Source organism: Talaromyces proteolyticus, assembly GCF_021365285.1.
Source record: "Talaromyces proteolyticus strain PMI_201 chromosome Unknown BGW36scaffold_7, whole genome shotgun sequence".
Lineage (NCBI taxonomy): Eukaryota > Fungi > Ascomycota > Eurotiomycetes > Eurotiales > Trichocomaceae > Talaromyces > Talaromyces proteolyticus.
The window spans coordinates 1191778-1210018 of NW_025764283.1; the positions used below are offsets into that span (position 1 = coordinate 1191778).

General features: G+C 44.0%; 6 protein-coding genes across 6 annotated transcripts; 5 read left to right on the forward strand and 1 right to left on the reverse strand.

Annotated features, from left to right (window-relative positions):
• Window positions 1–1236: 1236 nt before the first annotated feature.
• Window positions 1237–2401, forward strand: BGW36DRAFT_298441 (uncharacterized protein; the record flags this gene model as incomplete). Its single annotated transcript, XM_046211432.1, has 2 exons — window positions 1237–1823; window positions 2086–2401. 2 exons carry the CDS (start codon window positions 1237–1239, stop codon window positions 2399–2401), a joined length of 903 nt encoding a protein of 300 aa, XP_046071257.1.
• Window positions 2402–4563: 2162 nt separating this feature from the next.
• BGW36DRAFT_360166 (uncharacterized protein) lies at window positions 4564–6269 on the reverse strand (the record flags this gene model as incomplete). Its single annotated transcript, XM_046214146.1, has 4 exons — window positions 4564–4664; window positions 4738–5759; window positions 5832–6067; window positions 6126–6269. 4 exons carry the CDS (start codon window positions 6267–6269, stop codon window positions 4564–4566), a joined length of 1503 nt encoding a protein of 500 aa, XP_046071258.1.
• Window positions 6270–6807: 538 nt separating this feature from the next.
• Window positions 6808–8648, forward strand: BGW36DRAFT_297609 (uncharacterized protein; the record flags this gene model as incomplete). The annotated part of the gene is made up of 5 exons (XM_046211368.1): window positions 6808–6858; window positions 6938–7081; window positions 7131–7538; window positions 7606–7746; window positions 7842–8648. The coding sequence occupies 5 exons, from the start codon at window positions 6808–6810 to the stop codon at window positions 8646–8648; spliced, it is 1551 nt and encodes a 516-aa protein (XP_046071259.1).
• Window positions 8649–10420: 1772 nt separating this feature from the next.
• Window positions 10421–13186, forward strand: BGW36DRAFT_417527 (uncharacterized protein; the record flags this gene model as incomplete). Its single annotated transcript, XM_046219387.1, has 2 exons — window positions 10421–10597; window positions 10669–13186. Coding segments are annotated over exons 1-2 (2541 nt in total), but the record flags the coding sequence as incomplete, so codon positions are not given.
• Window positions 13159–13710, forward strand: BGW36DRAFT_380691 (uncharacterized protein). Its single transcript, XM_046216359.1, has one exon. It carries the CDS (start codon window positions 13198–13200, stop codon window positions 13576–13578), a length of 381 nt encoding a protein of 126 aa, XP_046071261.1. The 5' UTR covers window positions 13159–13197; the 3' UTR covers window positions 13579–13710.
• Window positions 13711–14455: 745 nt separating this feature from the next.
• Window positions 14456–18205, forward strand: BGW36DRAFT_428337 (uncharacterized protein; the record flags this gene model as incomplete). Its single annotated transcript, XM_046220534.1, has 2 exons — window positions 14456–15530; window positions 15612–18205. The coding sequence occupies 2 exons, from the start codon at window positions 14456–14458 to the stop codon at window positions 18203–18205; spliced, it is 3669 nt and encodes a 1222-aa protein (XP_046071262.1).
• Between the last annotated feature and the right edge of the window lie 36 nt (window positions 18206–18241).

Sequence of the window (18241 nt, forward strand, 5' to 3'; positions counted from 1 at the left end):
TGTCACTCGGCATGCCTGACTGTTTCAATTCTTGGAGATTTTTTCCTGGTTAGAGAGCGTCGTCCCTAATGTTTCCTCAGCTAGGCATATCGGGTGGATGTTAGGTACAAGGATAACATTGATGCTTCAGTATTCACTTCTGAAACCTGCTTTTTGAAACCCTTGATATTACCGACTACTACAAACCAACTCGTACGTCTCCTCCACGGCAAACTCTTTCACCAGAGCTCTATCCATCAATGTACGACAATTATCACCGCCGGGGCTGAAAAAGATCCGGCACTGAGTTGCACACATTATAGGCACTGCGCGTGAAGGCGACAAGCAAATCATTAATAGCTATTACACAACAATTCATGATAACAAAAAATTTCGGGCATAACAAACTCCTTAGTGATTAGCCTATCATGCTGTATTCCAGACCCTATATCTCGCAATATCCTACCAGGCATATTTCGACTAAATGTTCACAGAGGGGGATCGCTTGCAAAGAATGCATAAAATAATATTCTTAGCCTGATCGAATGCTCTAGAGCATTTCAAGCCACATAGGAACTCTTAGGAAGGTTTTATAACAAAGCGTGTCACTGCCTCTCAACTTTAGAAGTAGCCATGGGACAACCGAATCCAGCGCTACGGTACAGTAAAGATTTGGGGTGCTATACAGCCGTCAAAAAGCGATTATCTCGATGCACCCTTGTTCAATATCCACAACAATATAATCACTAATTGCTGTGCCAAGTATGCATTATTCTATAATGCCAAGGATCACAGGTAGACAGAGGTATGCCAGTGAAATCACACAGGGGTAAATCAATACCAGTGTCTAAGCATTGCAAGTGTTACTAACCAAGTGCCGGAAAGTTACGGCATATCCGGAACTGGTCCAAGGACCTGAACTGTTTGTATATTCTCATAACCTGTATTCATGAATGCAGCACATCTCTTAGTTTGACTTCCCCTTTTGGTTTGTGACAACTGCTGTGTAATCCTTCTTAAACCCTAAAACCAATACGAACCGACCTGCCATTTGTGCCTATCATTTTTGGTGCATCTGAGCTTTGTTCTTGAACCAGATGACGTGATCAGACTGCTCCCAAAACATTCAGTAGCGGTAACCTTAACTAGATGAAAAGAATGAAATGGGTGTGCAGAATTTCCTGGTTTATTTATCAATTGTCACTGCACTACTAATTCAAAATAGACACCAAGTCCTTTTGTCTGACGTGTCCCAGAATGGAAGTCTTTCAGCATTTCATCACCGTTTATCCGTCGGCAAGTGCACGGGAGATCCTCGAGGAGTGTTTGAAAGATATTTCGGAGATTCAACAGCTAGATATAGTTACAGGGATTCTTAATATTGGCGCGAACACTGACGAAAGACTTGCCGAACTTGTTCACGCGGCCTGGGAGCATCTATGTGACAACGATCTCTGGTCTTTCGGGTATGAGTCTTTAGAACAGTATCGTCATCTTATAAGTTATCGGGATACAATCCGCCCAATCATCCAGCGATTCAAAAAATCCAACAAAACAAAGTTCACAAGTGTCAATATTATCGAGAAGCAGTGGAATATGCCACTCGCCCAGGTACTACCGTCTGACATGGCGCCAGAATCGTGGAGCAAACATATTCTTGTATTGTTGGCGAGACTCACCAAGTACAAAGTCAGAGAAGATGCAATTGCATTACTGGAAGATAGCATCAAACAGAGACCTCCCAGATCACGTAATATCCACAACTTGATGGCAAGCGACGTGAGTCGTGTTCTTCAAAACTTGGCAATTCCCAACAGAAACCCAAGTTGCTCGTCACATTGTACGTGGAGCTATATTCTTATTCTCTTCTCAGCTAATGATTATGACAGCTATTCAAAGGGAGAAACCGCAGAAACCGCAAATCTGGGAGGCCAATACAAACCATGGCAATGTAATTGATATGGCAGCTGGTCAACCTTCCATAGAGTCTTCTGAGGGTTGTAGTGACATTGGAGATTCTTTATTGCATCACAGGCCAGGCCCTTACAACCTACTTAGCTGTCAATGTTCTCTGATTTGCCTGCCTCTTGCTGTGCTGGTTGACAGTGAAACATATCTCACTGTCACAGATAGAGTAATGGTGGGACTTGTCCAATGGGCCAAGCAGGCATTGTGGTCCAAATTTTGTCTTTTCCACTTGCAGTGTTTAACGTCCCACAAGCTTGGGAACACGGCAAGCTTGTGGTCACGAAGTGAGATTATCAATCACCTAGAACAGCTGCTTTCGGAATGCCACGAATGTGAAACAAATACAATACCTTTTGCGGACTTCGATGACCTTGGGTCCACTTCTTCCTTTCTCCATGGTCAATCGCAGGAAATTCCAACAGAAAGGGAGACATTTGATATCATTCATGGATAGGATGAAAGTTTCCGGGACAATGTTAGTACGTGCTCTCTATGCCGCTACCAACTTTTTTTTATCTCTGCTTCCATGGCTTGTCGTCGGCCGACGCTGCATGTCGAGCAGGGACACTTTCCACGGTCGATATGGTCGTTCTGTTTGTGACTGGAAATCTGAGCGTTTATATTGATGTACTAGGATTTCGCGCTTTATATGCCAACAGATTTCGTTATTCTTTTACTTGACAAATGCTGACTCTGCATAATGGGTTACAGTAATTGAATTGGCTAAAAATAACGTGTACATAATCAATTTTCTATGGAAGTTCCACTTACGTGGCTACATATTTAATAAGTATTGATGATCTATGTTCTGAGCCTGTTGCTTACATATTTGTGGAGAAATAATATTGTTTAACCTTCAATTATTTAAAGTAATGATATTCTTGGATATCGGGCATAAACTAAATCTATTTTTAATGACAACTTTAAGTCTCTGCCTGTAATAAGTGTTTGATAGAGGATGTAATGGTATGTTGACGGAAGATTTTGGTGAGGGCCTAATAACTTGGTTTGGTGGTGTCATATTTTGGGGAATGTGCTTTGATGATGAGGCATCATCGTCTTTGTCGTATGCTGATGGCATGGGGATGGCTACGCTCATTTTGGCTAATAGTGCGGGGATGTGTTCTAAGGAAAACTAGTACGTAATCAATTTGCTATTTAGATATGGTGATTATATGGCTTTAGCATATCTCGACAAGCTCTACTATTCTATTGATAGGGTATGAGCTTTGGACATTGAACAAGCTCAATATTAACATAGCGGTTTTACTGCCGCCCTCAGGTGAATTGATTTGATAGAGGGGTATGATAACAATAAGGTTATCATCATGTTTGAAAGGTTTAAAATAAGCACAAATAAAGCCAACCAATGAGTTGGATAAGTTCCACCGGAGAACATAAGTGTAGCTGCTGTGTAAGTAGTGGTGACCAATATGATGCCCTAGATTGGCGCCATTGACCCACATATGTTTCAGAACAGGCAAAATGAGGGGGGTACAGTTGCCCGGTGGCTGGAAGTTAGTGCGCGGGTGCAGGAAATTTTTGTTTTCAAATCCAGCACTCATGCACTAAAATGTACCCGCGAATAATCCAGCACCTGTTCAGAATTTAAGTTTGCGACCGTGTAATACACTAGTACCATGATTTTAAGATCTAGTATGAATTCTATCATCAAGTTGTTCGAGGAATATTATGAGTCTTTGCCGCTTATCCAATATTAGAGATTCTTTTATTCTGTAAATCGAAAATAGCTAATAAGATTCTCCCCTCTTGTTCCCGAGAATTTGACTGATTTTCATTGAAAATTGGTGGCATATTGGCGCGTTGAGTTTTGTGGAATTGTTATGGGACGCGTTTCGGAAAGGAAGTGGCCGCTCAGTTGCAGTGGCCACTCGCTTACCGATTACGTTAACTATACAGTACTTATTGCATTAAAATAATAAAACTCTTATCCTAGTTTCTCAAACATCTTTTAAAACTAGCCTTTATTTCTTATTATAGAAACGACATAAAGCAAGATAAGCTTCAAAATCTTTTACGCCTAGAATTGTGTGTGTGTGTGTGTGTGTGTGTGTTTTTGAGTTTTTACAAGGCGAGGTACTTGAAGATGTTAAATCTTAACTATTGTTCTGTAGTGTATAGTATACTCCATGTAAATAGAGGCCCGCCTATTTATAGCACTCTTCAAGTTATTACTAGCATAAGCTCATACTCTATCGCTCCGCCTTGGAGGTACCAAAGATACACGAGAGGCGAAAGATTATCAGTAGCAGCAGTAGTAGTTTCTGTTGGCCTGTTAATCTGCAAATGCTGTAAAGATAGTGAACTGTATTGTAGTAGAATGGTCTTCTCTAGAATGATTACCCCAGTTAATAATATCCTTCTATTCTATATTTTAGAATACATTTACTAGCTAAGCGGTGTACACCATTGAAGAAGATGCCTCAAAAGTGCTCTGACCTTGACCTACTCAATTAATGAGTGAGATTCTTAGAAAAACCTGGTTTTCATGGAAATTTAAAGGAATTTAATAAATTTGTCAAGGTACAGAAACATCTATGACTGTAACTAGTTATATGAACAGTTTGCTGACAAAGACCCACGGGGAGGAACTAGTTAGTCATAAATATTCACGACAAGAGAACTTTGCTTCGTGACTGTTGGATATACATAGGATCCACTAGCCTTTAATTCTTGAGTCGGACCATAGAAGCGCACTGAAATCAAAGCATCGGTTAGAAAGTAAAAGAAATAGCGTCTCGTGGTGCTTGCCGCAATTGTATGACTTACAATTCACAGTAAAATTGCCACCTCCTGCGGGTGTAGGCAGCCAGTTACTAGTCCAATTTGCTGGCGGAGGGACATTGGCTGACTGGAGGAGAATAGAAAAGACATCATTGCGATCAGAACTGCCATTTCCATATACCAAATCGCCATCAGGATAGGTGAGATTACTTCTATCACCCAATGAGTACCTGTTGAGAGGGTTTTGAACTAGATAACTCGAGCTATTATAGACAGTCAAGCTCCAGAACCCAGCGTCAATTACTGGCGGCTTTCCAGACGGAAAATTCAAGATATAGGACTGATTTTCAGACAGCAAAAACCCGGCCGCATACTCTGGGTAAAGAGCCTCATACTGCACCAGCTGCAAATATCCAATATTCGCAATATAGCTTCGCACAGCGTATTGATTAGAGAAATATCCACTGTATTGCGGAAGAAAATCAAGCCAACCGTTGCTGAAAGTCTGTACACAATTTACCAGGGACTCCATTTCAGCGTCCATGTATTGCTGTACTAGTGTGATATTCAGGCCTGGTGGAGGTGTGTAGTGACCATTATCCAAGCCTGCTTTTCTGAACGTTCGCTTTACAACTTGCGCCTCCTGTCTGTTTGCTGGTGGATTATTGTTAACAAAACGTGCCAGAACTTTTAGAAGCTGCGTTATGCCGCTCTTATCAAGGGACTGCGAAGGTCTTGTTGCAAGTGACGAGATTGACCCGTTCCCTAACAGCTGTGGCGTGAGCTTTGGGGCAATTGGTTCAATATGTCGAGGAATTTCCTGGATTTCTATCTGATCCTGAATTCTATGAACTGCATCAAGTTCGGTCGAAGTATTGCTTCGCAGGAGAATACGTGGAAGTGTCAATCCGTATACAGTCGGGAAATTAATAAACCCCAAATACTCAGAGCAGTTTGGCGAGGGAGATTCAAAACCCACTGCCTTGGATGCTCCCACAAACCTCAATAGGTATTTTCCTGGTAAAGTTGAATTCACGGTCCCCAGATTCGCAAAGTTGTTAGACCACCTAGACGCATGATTGCCTTTGTTAGTTTACCCTTATACCCCTAATACCATGTGGTCGGGTATCTGCACATACAGATCATAGAATGGGAATACATAAAAGCGATTATCGTTCACTGGTGGTATTGTCAATACTACATCAGAGTGTGACAAATCTATTGCAGCCATTGAATACAATGTATCCACATTCGGTCTCACAATAGCTGCCGAACTGGGACTCGCAGTAATCCTGTGGTGATAAAGTGTGTTGGAGCCGTTTGTGGCCAAGAGCGAATCAAAAGTGGCAGCATATTGGGTCAATGGATAGCCATACTATAATGCATTAACCGTCCGATCTACATCTGTTGTTTTCTGAACAAGGGATACTTACGGTGACGGCGAAGGCTGTTGCGTTGCTAGCAGATATGGACGATTGTGTTTTCAAATCCCATTTTGATTGATTTGGGTGACCTGCAACACAGATGCTCTTAACGCAGAGGAGCAAAGCGAACGCCGCGACACGGTGAGTCATCATTGTGAAGTAGACTCGTCATAGAAATACCCGAGGTGCCTAAGTGTAAGTGGAGTATGGTTATTTTGTAGTTCAATTTCAAGGAGAATACCTGAGGGTATTTATAGTAGAGAATCTGAGTGATAGGCGCCTATAAATGTATATTTTTCATCGGGGTGTGGCTTAGGTTACCAAGGTTTACGCATCGCTTATGGGACTATTCGCGCTCCCTTCCAACCATAATTTAGCCAAAGAGCATTTAAAACTCTCTCATATATGAGGTTATAAAAAAGAGAGGACGATCAAATGGTTCTCTAGCTTTCATAGCCCTAGATACCGGTTCTGATTGGCTGGCTCGCGGTGACTTCTTCAATGGGTTTAGTGAGAGCGGATCCTCATCTGGGGGTTATAATACGGTGGACTATACTCTGTGCATATGCACGAATTAACAATATGACCGCCATTTTTGTTCACAATTGCGGGGAACTATTACATCGCACCTGATGGCTTGGCTATCAACCTCGGCGACCGGGTCTTCGATTAATTCAATTAAGTACCAACGATGGTGAAGCCTAGCAAAGGCTGCAGTACTTGTCGCACGCGCAAAATTAAGGTATGCTTTGTTTCCGCCTTAACCTCGAAATAATGACAATAAAGAAGAGAATCGTTGAAAAATGGTCTTATCTGTTTAGTGCGATGAGACACGGCCCGCATGTTCGCAATGTCTGAAGGCGCATTACTCATGCCCAGGCTACCAGGATCGCTGGACGGTCATGCACCGAAGCCAAAACGAGCAGTTTGCTCGGAGAATACGTGCTACTAATTCAATAAAACATGTAGGTCTACTATATACTATTACCATATATGGATATTAAACGATAGAAGAAACGAAAATATGGGTCGATTCTCTGGCACTACACAGAGCCTCAGGAAGATGCATGTACTGGCCACAACTCCCGGCCCATGGCATTTCCATCATCTCCAGTTACGATTGATGAGGCAGTTGCCTTTTTTCTGCATAACTATGTTCTGAAACATGGAGAAATTGCCAATGCACATCTCACCCATCAGCAAATGATAAATTCTACCAGATCGAGCGAGGCAGTGCTCCTGGGAATGGGTGCCGTCGGAATGGCATCGCTAGCTAATATCAGAAATTCCAAAGGCTTAAGGATTATGGCGACACGGGAATATACGTCTACTTTGCACCTTACAACCGTATCACTCCAGGACAGTACTTTATGCAAATCCGACGAGACAGTCATTGCAGTTGTTCTCCTTGGCATGTTTGAGGTAAAGTAGAAAAACATGGTCCTTTGCCTGGCCGCATTATTTTTATACGCTAACCACATCCTCTAAGTTTCTCATAAATACCACTATTAATATAGACCGTTGGGAAAAACACATAAATGGGGGAATGGCTCTCCTCGAGCTCCGGGGGGTGGAGCAGATTCATGGAAAGAGCGGACTACAACTCTTTACGCAGCTGAGGTCCAACATTGTGCGTTTCCTCTTACTCTTATCACGATATAGCTGTTTCCATGACGGACTCAAACTACTCTGTGTCTATTCTGGGGTAATTAATTGTTATGGCAGATGGCGAATTGTCTTCGGGTTGGTGCCGAAGTTCCAGCACTCATTGTCGAAATATCCAAAGCCGCGGAAAATCTAAGGCCTGAAGGAGAAAAATACGCAGATATACTTGTCGGGATTGTCTCTCGACTTAGCACACTGCGTGCCGATATTAAATCTGGGAGAATTGCCGATTGGTTGAGGATTCTTGAAATGGCCATGGAAATTGACCGATCTTTTAATAAATGGGCATCTGATGCGCCTGCACGGTGGCACTATGTCACATTATTCCACCGCGTTAATGATGATGCCACCTTGAAGAATTCTCCGCTCTCCGTGAAATATGCGTATTGTGGTCGATATGATATATACCCGGACCTTTGGGCAACAAATGTTTGGAACTATTACCGCGCCACCCGCATGATTGTTAACTGGATGATTCTTAGTTTGCTTGCGTATACGCACACCGGGCCTCCTAACTACTCACCAGCAGTAATAAATACCCTTCAACAAAAGGCCAAGGAAAATACAATACAGCTAGCAGAAGATATTTGTGCCAGCGTCGCCTTCTCTTTCGATCCCGTAGGCTGTCGGTCAATCGCGTCGGGACAAAAGTTGCCCGACTCAACGTACACTGCTGGTGGTTGCTTGGGGGGGTCACTTTTGATTTATCCGATAGCTGTTGCAGCATCGATTTCGCGCTCACCATCATATCTAAGGACGTGGATGCTGTCATGTCTTGAGTATATTGCGCATGACATGGGCATCGGCCGAGCGGGATCGGTACTTTGGCTATTAGAAGAAAATAAGAGAAAGAATATTGACGGCTAGCATAGCATAACTGTGTCTGTTCTTTGGCATGGTTTACTGTTGACAGTGTGACTCTCAAATGCACTTGTAATATATAGCAATGCATTCTCCACGGGTTTACCGCACCATATCAGTGAGAGTCAAATTTACGGAGAAAGCCGAGTCGATGTACACTTGAGACACAATTAATTGATATCAATATTAATTTACAATCATTTATTACTTTAACCGTTCCCGATTTCTAAAGCTAATTTACTAGTCAAATGATACCCCATGTTCATTCTTGTGCTGATCGTAACATAATCTCTTTTTAGGTGCCTTAGGTGGCATGTGGGGGGGTCTGTGGCCATAAAGAAGCCCAAGATACCGTCAAGTAGTGTTATATTTCAAAAGGCAGATTTTTGATTTTCCGGGCGGATATTTAGCTTCTGCTATAGCTTCTTATTCCTTTTTTTTTAATTTCTTTTAGCTCCTATCTTACTTCTACTAGATTGTCCTAAAACCCTACTCTAATTTTCTGGATCTCTTCCTGATATTTAGCATCTCTTTGACGTAATTTGTCCATAGACTCTTCACTTCTGAGAATGGGTCTTGCAGTTCCATTTGGTTCACATATGACTGGTCTGTTTCCATTACTACTGAGTTTGTAACTATGTTTTTTCTGAAATATATAATAACAGATTTCTCTTATATCCTGTTTGAATTACGCTCTTTGTATTTTCTTCTTTCTAATCCTGGGCATAGTTTGATGTTTTCGCCAGTGGTTTTAATGGGGTAGCTAGCACGTCCCAGGACGGCCCGCGTGGGTGCGCGTCGTGGCCATTTTGCCTTCCACAAGCGACTTTTCAGTTTCTTCCAGCAACTAACTCTCTAAAATTACAGGGAGATCAAGTCATGTCGTTCCTCCTCGTATTCGTCTTGTCTCTTATGATACAGTGGCACCCGAAATGTTCTTCCATGTTTTTACACAGTGATCTGTTTCAAACCCTAAATGCCAAGACATAGCTAATCCGTAAGAAGCTACTCTGTATTCCAGTTTGTTCCCGCCCTGAATGGTACATTATACATTACCGAACTAAAAGCTGTCCGAGTAAACCATATTATTGCGAAACAAAAAATACCATTGCCTACTATGATGTCACCGCAATAAAAGGCCATGTGCTAGAAGCGTCTCATCTGTAGCTTCGGCCTCCAGCTAGTAACGTGAAGTGTGCATTAAGACGAATATCTTCGATACCGTATGATTAGATGAGCTTAACAGAAGTTTTGTTGGATGAAATCCGGAATTTTTGTCGGTCCGAGTGTTTCCAGGCGCCGATAAGGAAGCTACTATAGGCCACCATCCCTGCCACATGGCTGATATAACGGAGCAGTTAAAGATGGCCCTCTTCATCATACACGACAGTCCTTGCGACATCAACCTCGTTTGGATGGAAATCAGCCAACCCAGCATCTTAACGAACAAGAGACCCTGCGACAACCAGGTGCCTCCTTTCGACGTCGGTTATCCCTAATTACCTAATGCGCGCTTCGAGAAGATCAAAGCCAGATCATGTTAATGCAGACAAAAGGAATGGCAAGCATAAGAAAGATACATGATGATTATACCATTGCCTGGGTGTGTGCGTTGCCGCTGGAGGCGACCGCAGCCACTGTGATGTTGGACCAAAGACACCCTCCACTCCAACAACCGCCGGGCGATGATAATGCATATGAACTAGGAGAGATTGCCGGTCATAATATCGTCGTGGCGCACTTACCAGCCGGAGTGTACGGTACAACTTCGGCCGCGACCGTCGTCGCCCAAATGCGAACCTCATTTCCCTCGATTCGCTTCGCCGTCGTCGTCGGCATTGGGGGAGGAGTTCCCAGTGCGAGACATGATATCCGGTTGGGTGATGTTGTAGTTAGCCAACCGACCGGGCGCTCGAGCGGGGTGGAACAGTATGACTATGGAAAGACTATCAATGGTGAGTTCCACCGCACCGCAACGCTGAGTCCGCCTTCGCAAGTTCTGTTGACCGCAATGGCTCGACTGCAGGCCGGTGAGATAGAAGGCCACAATCCGAATATGGTAGAGATAGTCTCAGATGCATTACATGCCAGTCATGAGATGACAACCCGATATTCACGGCCAACGGAACCGGATCAACTCTTTCATGCGACATATACCCATCGGGATGGCGAGGAAACTTGTCTTTCCTGCGATATGAGCCACTTGTGTCCTCGGAATCCACGATCGCCGAATCAACCACAAATCCATTATGGAGTGATTGCATCTGGGAACCAGGTTATGAAGGACGGACAAGTTCGGGATCGGCTTGCTAAAGATATGGGAATGCTGTGTTTCGAGATGGAGGCTGCTGGGATTATGAACCAGATCCCGTGCCTGGTTATTCGGGGTATCTGTGACTACGCCGATTCACATAAGAACAAGCACTGGCAAGGATATGCGGCACTAACTGCCGCCGCTTATTCCAAAGTCCTGCTATCTATCGTGCCTGTCAATCAACCTCGGAACTTGATATCTCGAAGTGCGTCTTGGATGGTTCCTTTTGCACGTAATCCACGATTTTTAGAGCGCGAGAATCTGGTGCCGGACTTAACACAAACTATTGTCAAAAATGGAGGACCGCGGAAAAGGGCTATTGCTGGCCTGGGTGGGACTGGAAAGACTCAGATTGCATTAGAGCTGGCTTATGCGCTTCGGGCCAGCAATCCTGAATTCTCCATTTTTTGGATTCCCGCGATGAATATCAAATCGATCGAGCAGGCATATTTCGACATCAGTGAACATCTAGGACTTCAAGGCGTATCTCAGACAGATGTGAGGCCACGAGTGAAGACTTACCTGAGCTCTCAGAACGCCGGCCCCTGGCTCTTGATTATCGACAATGCGGATGATCTAGAGATATGGAAGTCATCTGCTGGCTCCTCTGCTGGCTTCAGGTCTTTCCTGCCACACAGTGACCGTGGCTTCATCCTTGTTACAACGCGAAATCGGCAGCTCGCAACCCTACTCGCTGGCCCAGAAGTGATCAGTGTTAGTGAGATGGATGATCAAATGGCAGTTAACCTTCTCTTTGCATCACTTACTCAGAAAGATGTTGTCTATCGCGGCCAAATTAGTACCGAACTTGTCCGTCAGCTGAGCGGCCTCCCTTTAGCCATTGTACAAGCAGCGAGTTATATTAACGAGACCGGAATCTCTTTAGAATCGTATCTGAACCTTTTGCATGAGCAGGAAGATGTGCTGCTAGAACTACTCAGCCAGGACTTTGAGGATGATTTCCGATACTATACAATACAGAATGATGTGGCAGCCACATGGCTAATCTCATTTCATCAAATCCAGCAATCTAACTCATTAGCAGCTGACTATCTCTCTCTTATGGCTTGTGTTTATTCACGAAGCATTCCCCAGTCACTACTTCCGCCGGCGACTTCTATTATCCAGCAACAAAAGGCTCTCGGTCTTCTTAAGGCTTATTCATTTATCACGGGAGAAGACCATGACCGATTCATCCATCTTCATCGACTGGTTCACCTGGTGAGCCGAAACTGGCTGAAAGAAAAACAACAACTCACTATATGGATCGGTCAGACGATGAAGCGATTCAGTGAAGTTTTCCCATCTAGCGCATATGAAAATCGAACCCTTTGGCGAGAATACATGCCTCATGTACAGTTCATCTTACAAAGCCAGGAGTTGGATATTGATAGCCAGAATCAGGGTAACTTACTGCAGAATGTGGCAGAATGTCTGTATCATGATGGAAAGTATCACGACGCAGAAATTCTTTTTCAAAATATTCTTAGGTCCCTGAGCGCACAACTCCCAGAAGATCATCACGACGTGCTTCAAACTAAGATGTGGATGGCATTGACGTTCCGGAGTCAAGGACGGTGGACAGAAGCAGAACAGCTAGATGTGCAAGTAATGGAGACAAGAAAGACAGTGCTAGGGCCGGAGCATCCTGACACACTGATCAGCATGGCGAACTTGGCATCAACGTTCCGGGAGCAAGGACGGTGGACAGAAGCAGAACAGCTGGAGGTGCAGGTGATGGAGACAAGGAAGATAATGCTGGGGCCGGAGCATCGTGACACACTGAACAGCATGGAGAACCTAGCATCAACATTCCAGGGTCAAGGACGGTGGACAGAAGCAGAACAGCTGAGGGTGCAGGTGATGGAGATATTCAAGACAGTACTGGGACCAGAGCATCCTGACACACTGACTATTATGGGGAACCTAGCAGCAACGTTCTGGAGTCAAAGACAATGGATAAAAGCAGAACAGCTGGAATTGCAAGTAATGGAGACAAGGAAGACAGTGTTAGGGCTGGAGCATCCCTCCACATTGACCAGCATGGCGAACCTGGCGTCGATGTTATGGAGTCAAGGACGATGGACAGAAGCAGAACAGCTGGAAGTGCAGGTGATGGAGACAAGGAAGACAGTACTGGGACCAGAGCATCCCTCCACACTGACCAGCATAGCGAACCTAGCATTATTGTTCCGAGATCAGGGACGGTGGACAGAAGCAGAACAGCTAGGTGTGCAAGTAATGGAGACAAGAAAGACAGTACTAGGGCCGGAGCATCCTGACACTTTAGGAAGCATGTGGAATCTATCCTTTACATTAAAGGACCTTGGTCGGTATTCAGAAGCTTTATCAATGCTTGAAACATGTGTCCGGCTTCAGAAGCAACTACTGGGACCATCCCATCCACATACCATTATGGCTGCCATGGCTCTGGAAGCATGGCAAGCCGAGGAAATTCCTGAGGACCTGTCATCTCTACATGGAGCAGATTCCAATACAGATAGCTCCCCTAGTACTTCGGGTATACGTCAAGCATCCACTTCAGAGTCCGCAGAGCCGACTCTTCTGAAAAGAAACATTTTCTCTGGACTTTATCACTGGTTGTTTTCAAGAAGGAAATAGCCTGACTGGGCCACAATGTGAACAACCTAGATGCCTTACCTATATAGGATAAACTATAGCACACGTAACATAAAACTCAACGCTATTAGAGTTGTTAATTGTACATAGTAAAACAGAAATAGAGTTCCTTTTACCCGTACAATCGTAGAGGGCTCATTGATCTCGCTTGACTACGAGTAGTCTCAGGTACTCCATGGCTCTCAACGGCCATAAAACGGCAGAAGCGGAATAAATTCCAGTTGTTGACAGATTGCCACAGCAGGCGTGCACGTATTGCGTTGCTTGATCTGTTTGAATGGAGTATTCCGGATATTTTTGTGTATTTATGGTACAGGATTTACCGATACGCCGAAATATTTAATACATAACAGGTTTTTACAAAAATACACGTCATTAAGGCACTATCTACGTATAGTTTATGTAGTAAATAACGATGCACTTGATGACCGCCGGTCTTAGCGGTGAGCGAGACGTCAAAAACGGCGTCAAGTGTAGCCGTTTTTGGCTTCTCATTCACCGACACAACGTTAAATGGAGTGTATGTATCGGTCTAGGTTTCCATAGAATACGAAAGTAACATATCTACCTAAATGGACTAGCTTTGAAAGGATCAGAGTATAATCAGTATTTTTAATCACTTTTCTAAGCACTGCCTGAAACTCAGATTATTAAGACGCTATACCCAATATATCACAACAATCATGTGAATCTAGAGCCGTGGTGGTTCTGTCAGCCTTGAGAGAGTCACCATCTGCTCTCGCCTTCTTCATAGTTATCTTATGCTTGATACAGCAATCAAATTATCACTTGCGATCTGGACGCACTTTTGATACTGCAGAATAATGACGATACTAATCTCTCTTCTATAAATAAAACGATGAAGAAACGCAAATTAGAAAATATGTTATTCCAGTCAACAAGCCGCCGCTTCCCTGAAGCCCCGCCAAAAGGTCAACACGACTTCCAGATAGCCATCATATGCGCTCTGTCTGTGGAAGCTAGTGCCGTCATAGCATCCTTTGATGTTGTTTGGCCTGATCAAAAATATAACAAAGCACCAGGGGATTCAAACACATACTCCTTTGGCGCGATCGGAAATTACAATATCGTCCTGGTGCACATGTCGAACATAGGAAAAGTTGCTGCTGCTACTGCTGCCACTAGCCTTCTCCTAAGCTTTCGGAACATTCAACTTGCTTTAGTAGTTGGCGTTTGCGGTGGTGTACCTTTTGGCCAGCAAAAGCAGGATACGAACATTTTTCTTGGAGATGTTGTTGTCAGTAAAGGTCTAATTCAGTACGATCTTAGGAAGCAGCTTGCCAATCACAGAATAGAGAGAAAAGATGCAAATTGGGATACTCTGCCAAGGCCAGGTCCCATGGCTCGTGGAGTACTGGCAAAGTTGCAGACCGTGGAGGTCTGGAACGCTGTGTCTAATAAGATATCGGAACATTTCAGTGAGGTGCAACAAAAATTGGGTGGTGAACTAACCTATCCAGAATTAATTATAGAGGACAAGCTCTTTAGATCGACATACCAGCACAAGCATCATGCGTCTTCACAATGCGCACAGTGCGCGAATGGCGATGGAGGAGAAAACATTTGCGATGACTCACTTACAATGACCTGTGGAGAGCTCCAATGCAATGAGCAGGAGCTGATAGTTCGGAAACGGCCATCTCAATCTTCCACTCCCGCCATCCATGTTGGTATGATTGCTTCTGGTGATACCGTAATGAAATCTGGAACGGACCGAGATAGCATTGCCTTCCAAGATGATATCATTGCATTTGACATGGAAGGTGCGGGTGTGTGGGAAAAATTCCCTTCTGTATTGGTAGTTAAAGGTGTCTGTGACTATGCAGATAGTCACAAAAATAAGAGATGGCAACTTTATGCTGCAGCTGCGGCGGCTACAGCCACCAAAAGCTTTCTAATGACCTTCGGAACTGGTATGTACTTCAGTCATATGATGTGAATGGATAAGCCAGGTTTTAGGTATCGACTGAGTACATCTAATGAATAAACCACAGATTTTCTAACAACGCCGCTTCCAACAGAACTATTCCCATGTTCAGAGCCGGACTTTACAGATAGAAAAATCAAGGTTCTGAAAGAGCTACGTAAATCGCCATACCAAGACCGAAAGGACATCAATGAAGATCGAATAGAGGGTACTTGCAAGTGGTTTGTTGATCATCAGCTCTTCCGAAACTGGTTGGAAGGCAAGTCATTAAACGTACTTTGGGTATCCGCAGATCCTGGCTGTGGGAAGTCGGTTCTTATCAAGTACCTCGTTGATTCTGTCCTTCCAACGACAGGTCTTCGTATAACAAGTTATTTCTTCTTCAAAGACGATTTTGATGACCAAAGAAATATCGTCACAGCGCTATGCTGTATCCTGCGCCAGTTGTTTTGGCAGAAACGTTTCTTGTTCACAGAAAAAATTCTGGAACAGTTTGAAGCCGGCGGGGACAAATTAACCAACTCATTTAGTGAGCTCTGGGACATACTTATTGCCACGGCTAGAAATCATGATGGTGAGATTGTTTGTCTTCTCGACGCAATTGACGAATGTGATGAAAAGGGCAGGTCTCAGCTCCAGCGGGCATTGTTCAATCTCCATAGGACTGGAAAAGAATTGAATCTGAAGTTTCTTCTTACCAGCCGACCATATAGCGCAATCCGGCGGGGTTTTGTGCATTCAGAAAGTCCAGAAATGCCTTGCATTCACTTACAGGGTGAAAGTGAGGATGAGATCCAGAAAATTTCTAAAGAGATTGATATATTTATCAAAGTCAAAGTCAGACTTACCGGAATAAAATTAATGCTTGAAGAGGATGAACAAGAATTTTTGCTTCAAGAGCTTATGCGTGTGCCCAACAGGACATATCTATGGGTCCATCTTATACTGGACTTGATTGACCATAAGGATGATATTGACAAAATCGGGATCATCGAAGCTACTTCCCACCTTCCCAAAACGCTTAATGAAGCATATGAGAAGATACTATCCAGAAGTCGGGACTCCGAGGCAGCTAAAAGACTGCTACACGTTGTAGTCGCGGCTGGAAGGCCGTTGACTCTGAAAGAGATGAACGTGGCATTAGCTCTTCGTGAAGGACATAGATCATTCAATGATCTTCAACTGAAGTCAGAAGAGCGGTTTCGTGAAATTATTCGAGATCTTTGTGGTCTTTTCGTGACCGTTATTGATTCAAGAATTTACCTAATCCACCAAACCGCGAAAGAGTTCTTGATACAAAATTATGAATATAATCAAGTGACACGGCAAGTTTTCCAATGGAAAGGCTCTCTATGGCCACAAGACTCTCACCGTACTCTTTTCGATATCTGTATACGGTACCTGTTCCTTGCAGAGTGGGAATCCTATCCTCTTCATCATGACAAGCTACTGCTGCGAGGAATCGATAACCAAGCCTTCCTTGATTACGTTGCTGAGTACTGGACTTTTCATATGCGCGAAGCAAATGTTGAAGTTGGTGATGTTATTCCATCACTTTTGGAAGTTTGTGACCCACATTCAAGTCGATGCCAGGTTTGGTTCAACATATACTGGTTGAAGGTACACAAAGATACTCCTAATAATTTCACAACTCTTATGGTTGCATCTTACTTCGGGCTCAACCCAATAGTGAAGTATCTGCTTGAAAATGGGGAAAAACGTAATACCAACATCAAGGATGGTAAATACGGGCGGTCTGCCTTATCTTGGGCTGCCGGAAATGGATTTTCTCTTACTGTCAAGCTATTGATTCACCCTTATAGAACAAGTGGCAGTCGCTCGAAAGTCTTCTTGCCCCCGTGGCAAGTTGAAATCGACTCTGTGGATAATTACAGTCAAACACCTCTTTCTCATGCAGCATGGAATGGTCACGCAGACATTGTCAGGCAACTGCTCGATGCTGGAGCCGAAATTGTCTCGACTGATTCAATTGGTGGCACGCCGTTATCGTATGCCATTTGTAATGGACATGAAGCAGTAGTTCAACTCCTAGTCAAAGGAGAAAGAACTTCCAAGAGTGACATCATTAAATCGCTACACTTCCCGGCTGTCGAACTTGGACACGAGGCAGTAGTGAGGTTGCTATTTGAAAATGGCGCAGATCCTAACTGGAAGGATTCATCTGGTCACACAGTACTATCACTGGCTGCTAAGAGGGGGTATGTGGCTATTGTGAGACAACTCCTTGATTACGGAGCTAAGCCCATCACAAATGACTTCCATTACCAAAGCTCACTTTTGTGGGCGGTATGGTATAACTACGAGGACATTGTGAAGTTGCTACTGGATGAGGGTGATGACCCAAATAATCATGATTCTTATAAACGAACGCCACTTGTATGGGCAGCCGGACATGGACATGAGAATGTTGTGGAGATCCTCCTCAAGCACGGAGCAAACCCCAATAAGGGCGACTGCTGCGGTCAGACACCTTTATTTCATGCCACTTGGAACGGCCACAGTGCCGTGGTTGAGTTACTACTGAAGTACGGAGGCGACGCTAAGATGGAGGATGTCTGTGGCGGCACACCCTTATCATGGGCGAGAGAGAAACAAGATTGGGAAATCGTAGAGCTACTTGAGAAGGCACTCACGACTTAATAGGTAGACCCCGAGCCTCTCTAGAGTGACACACCA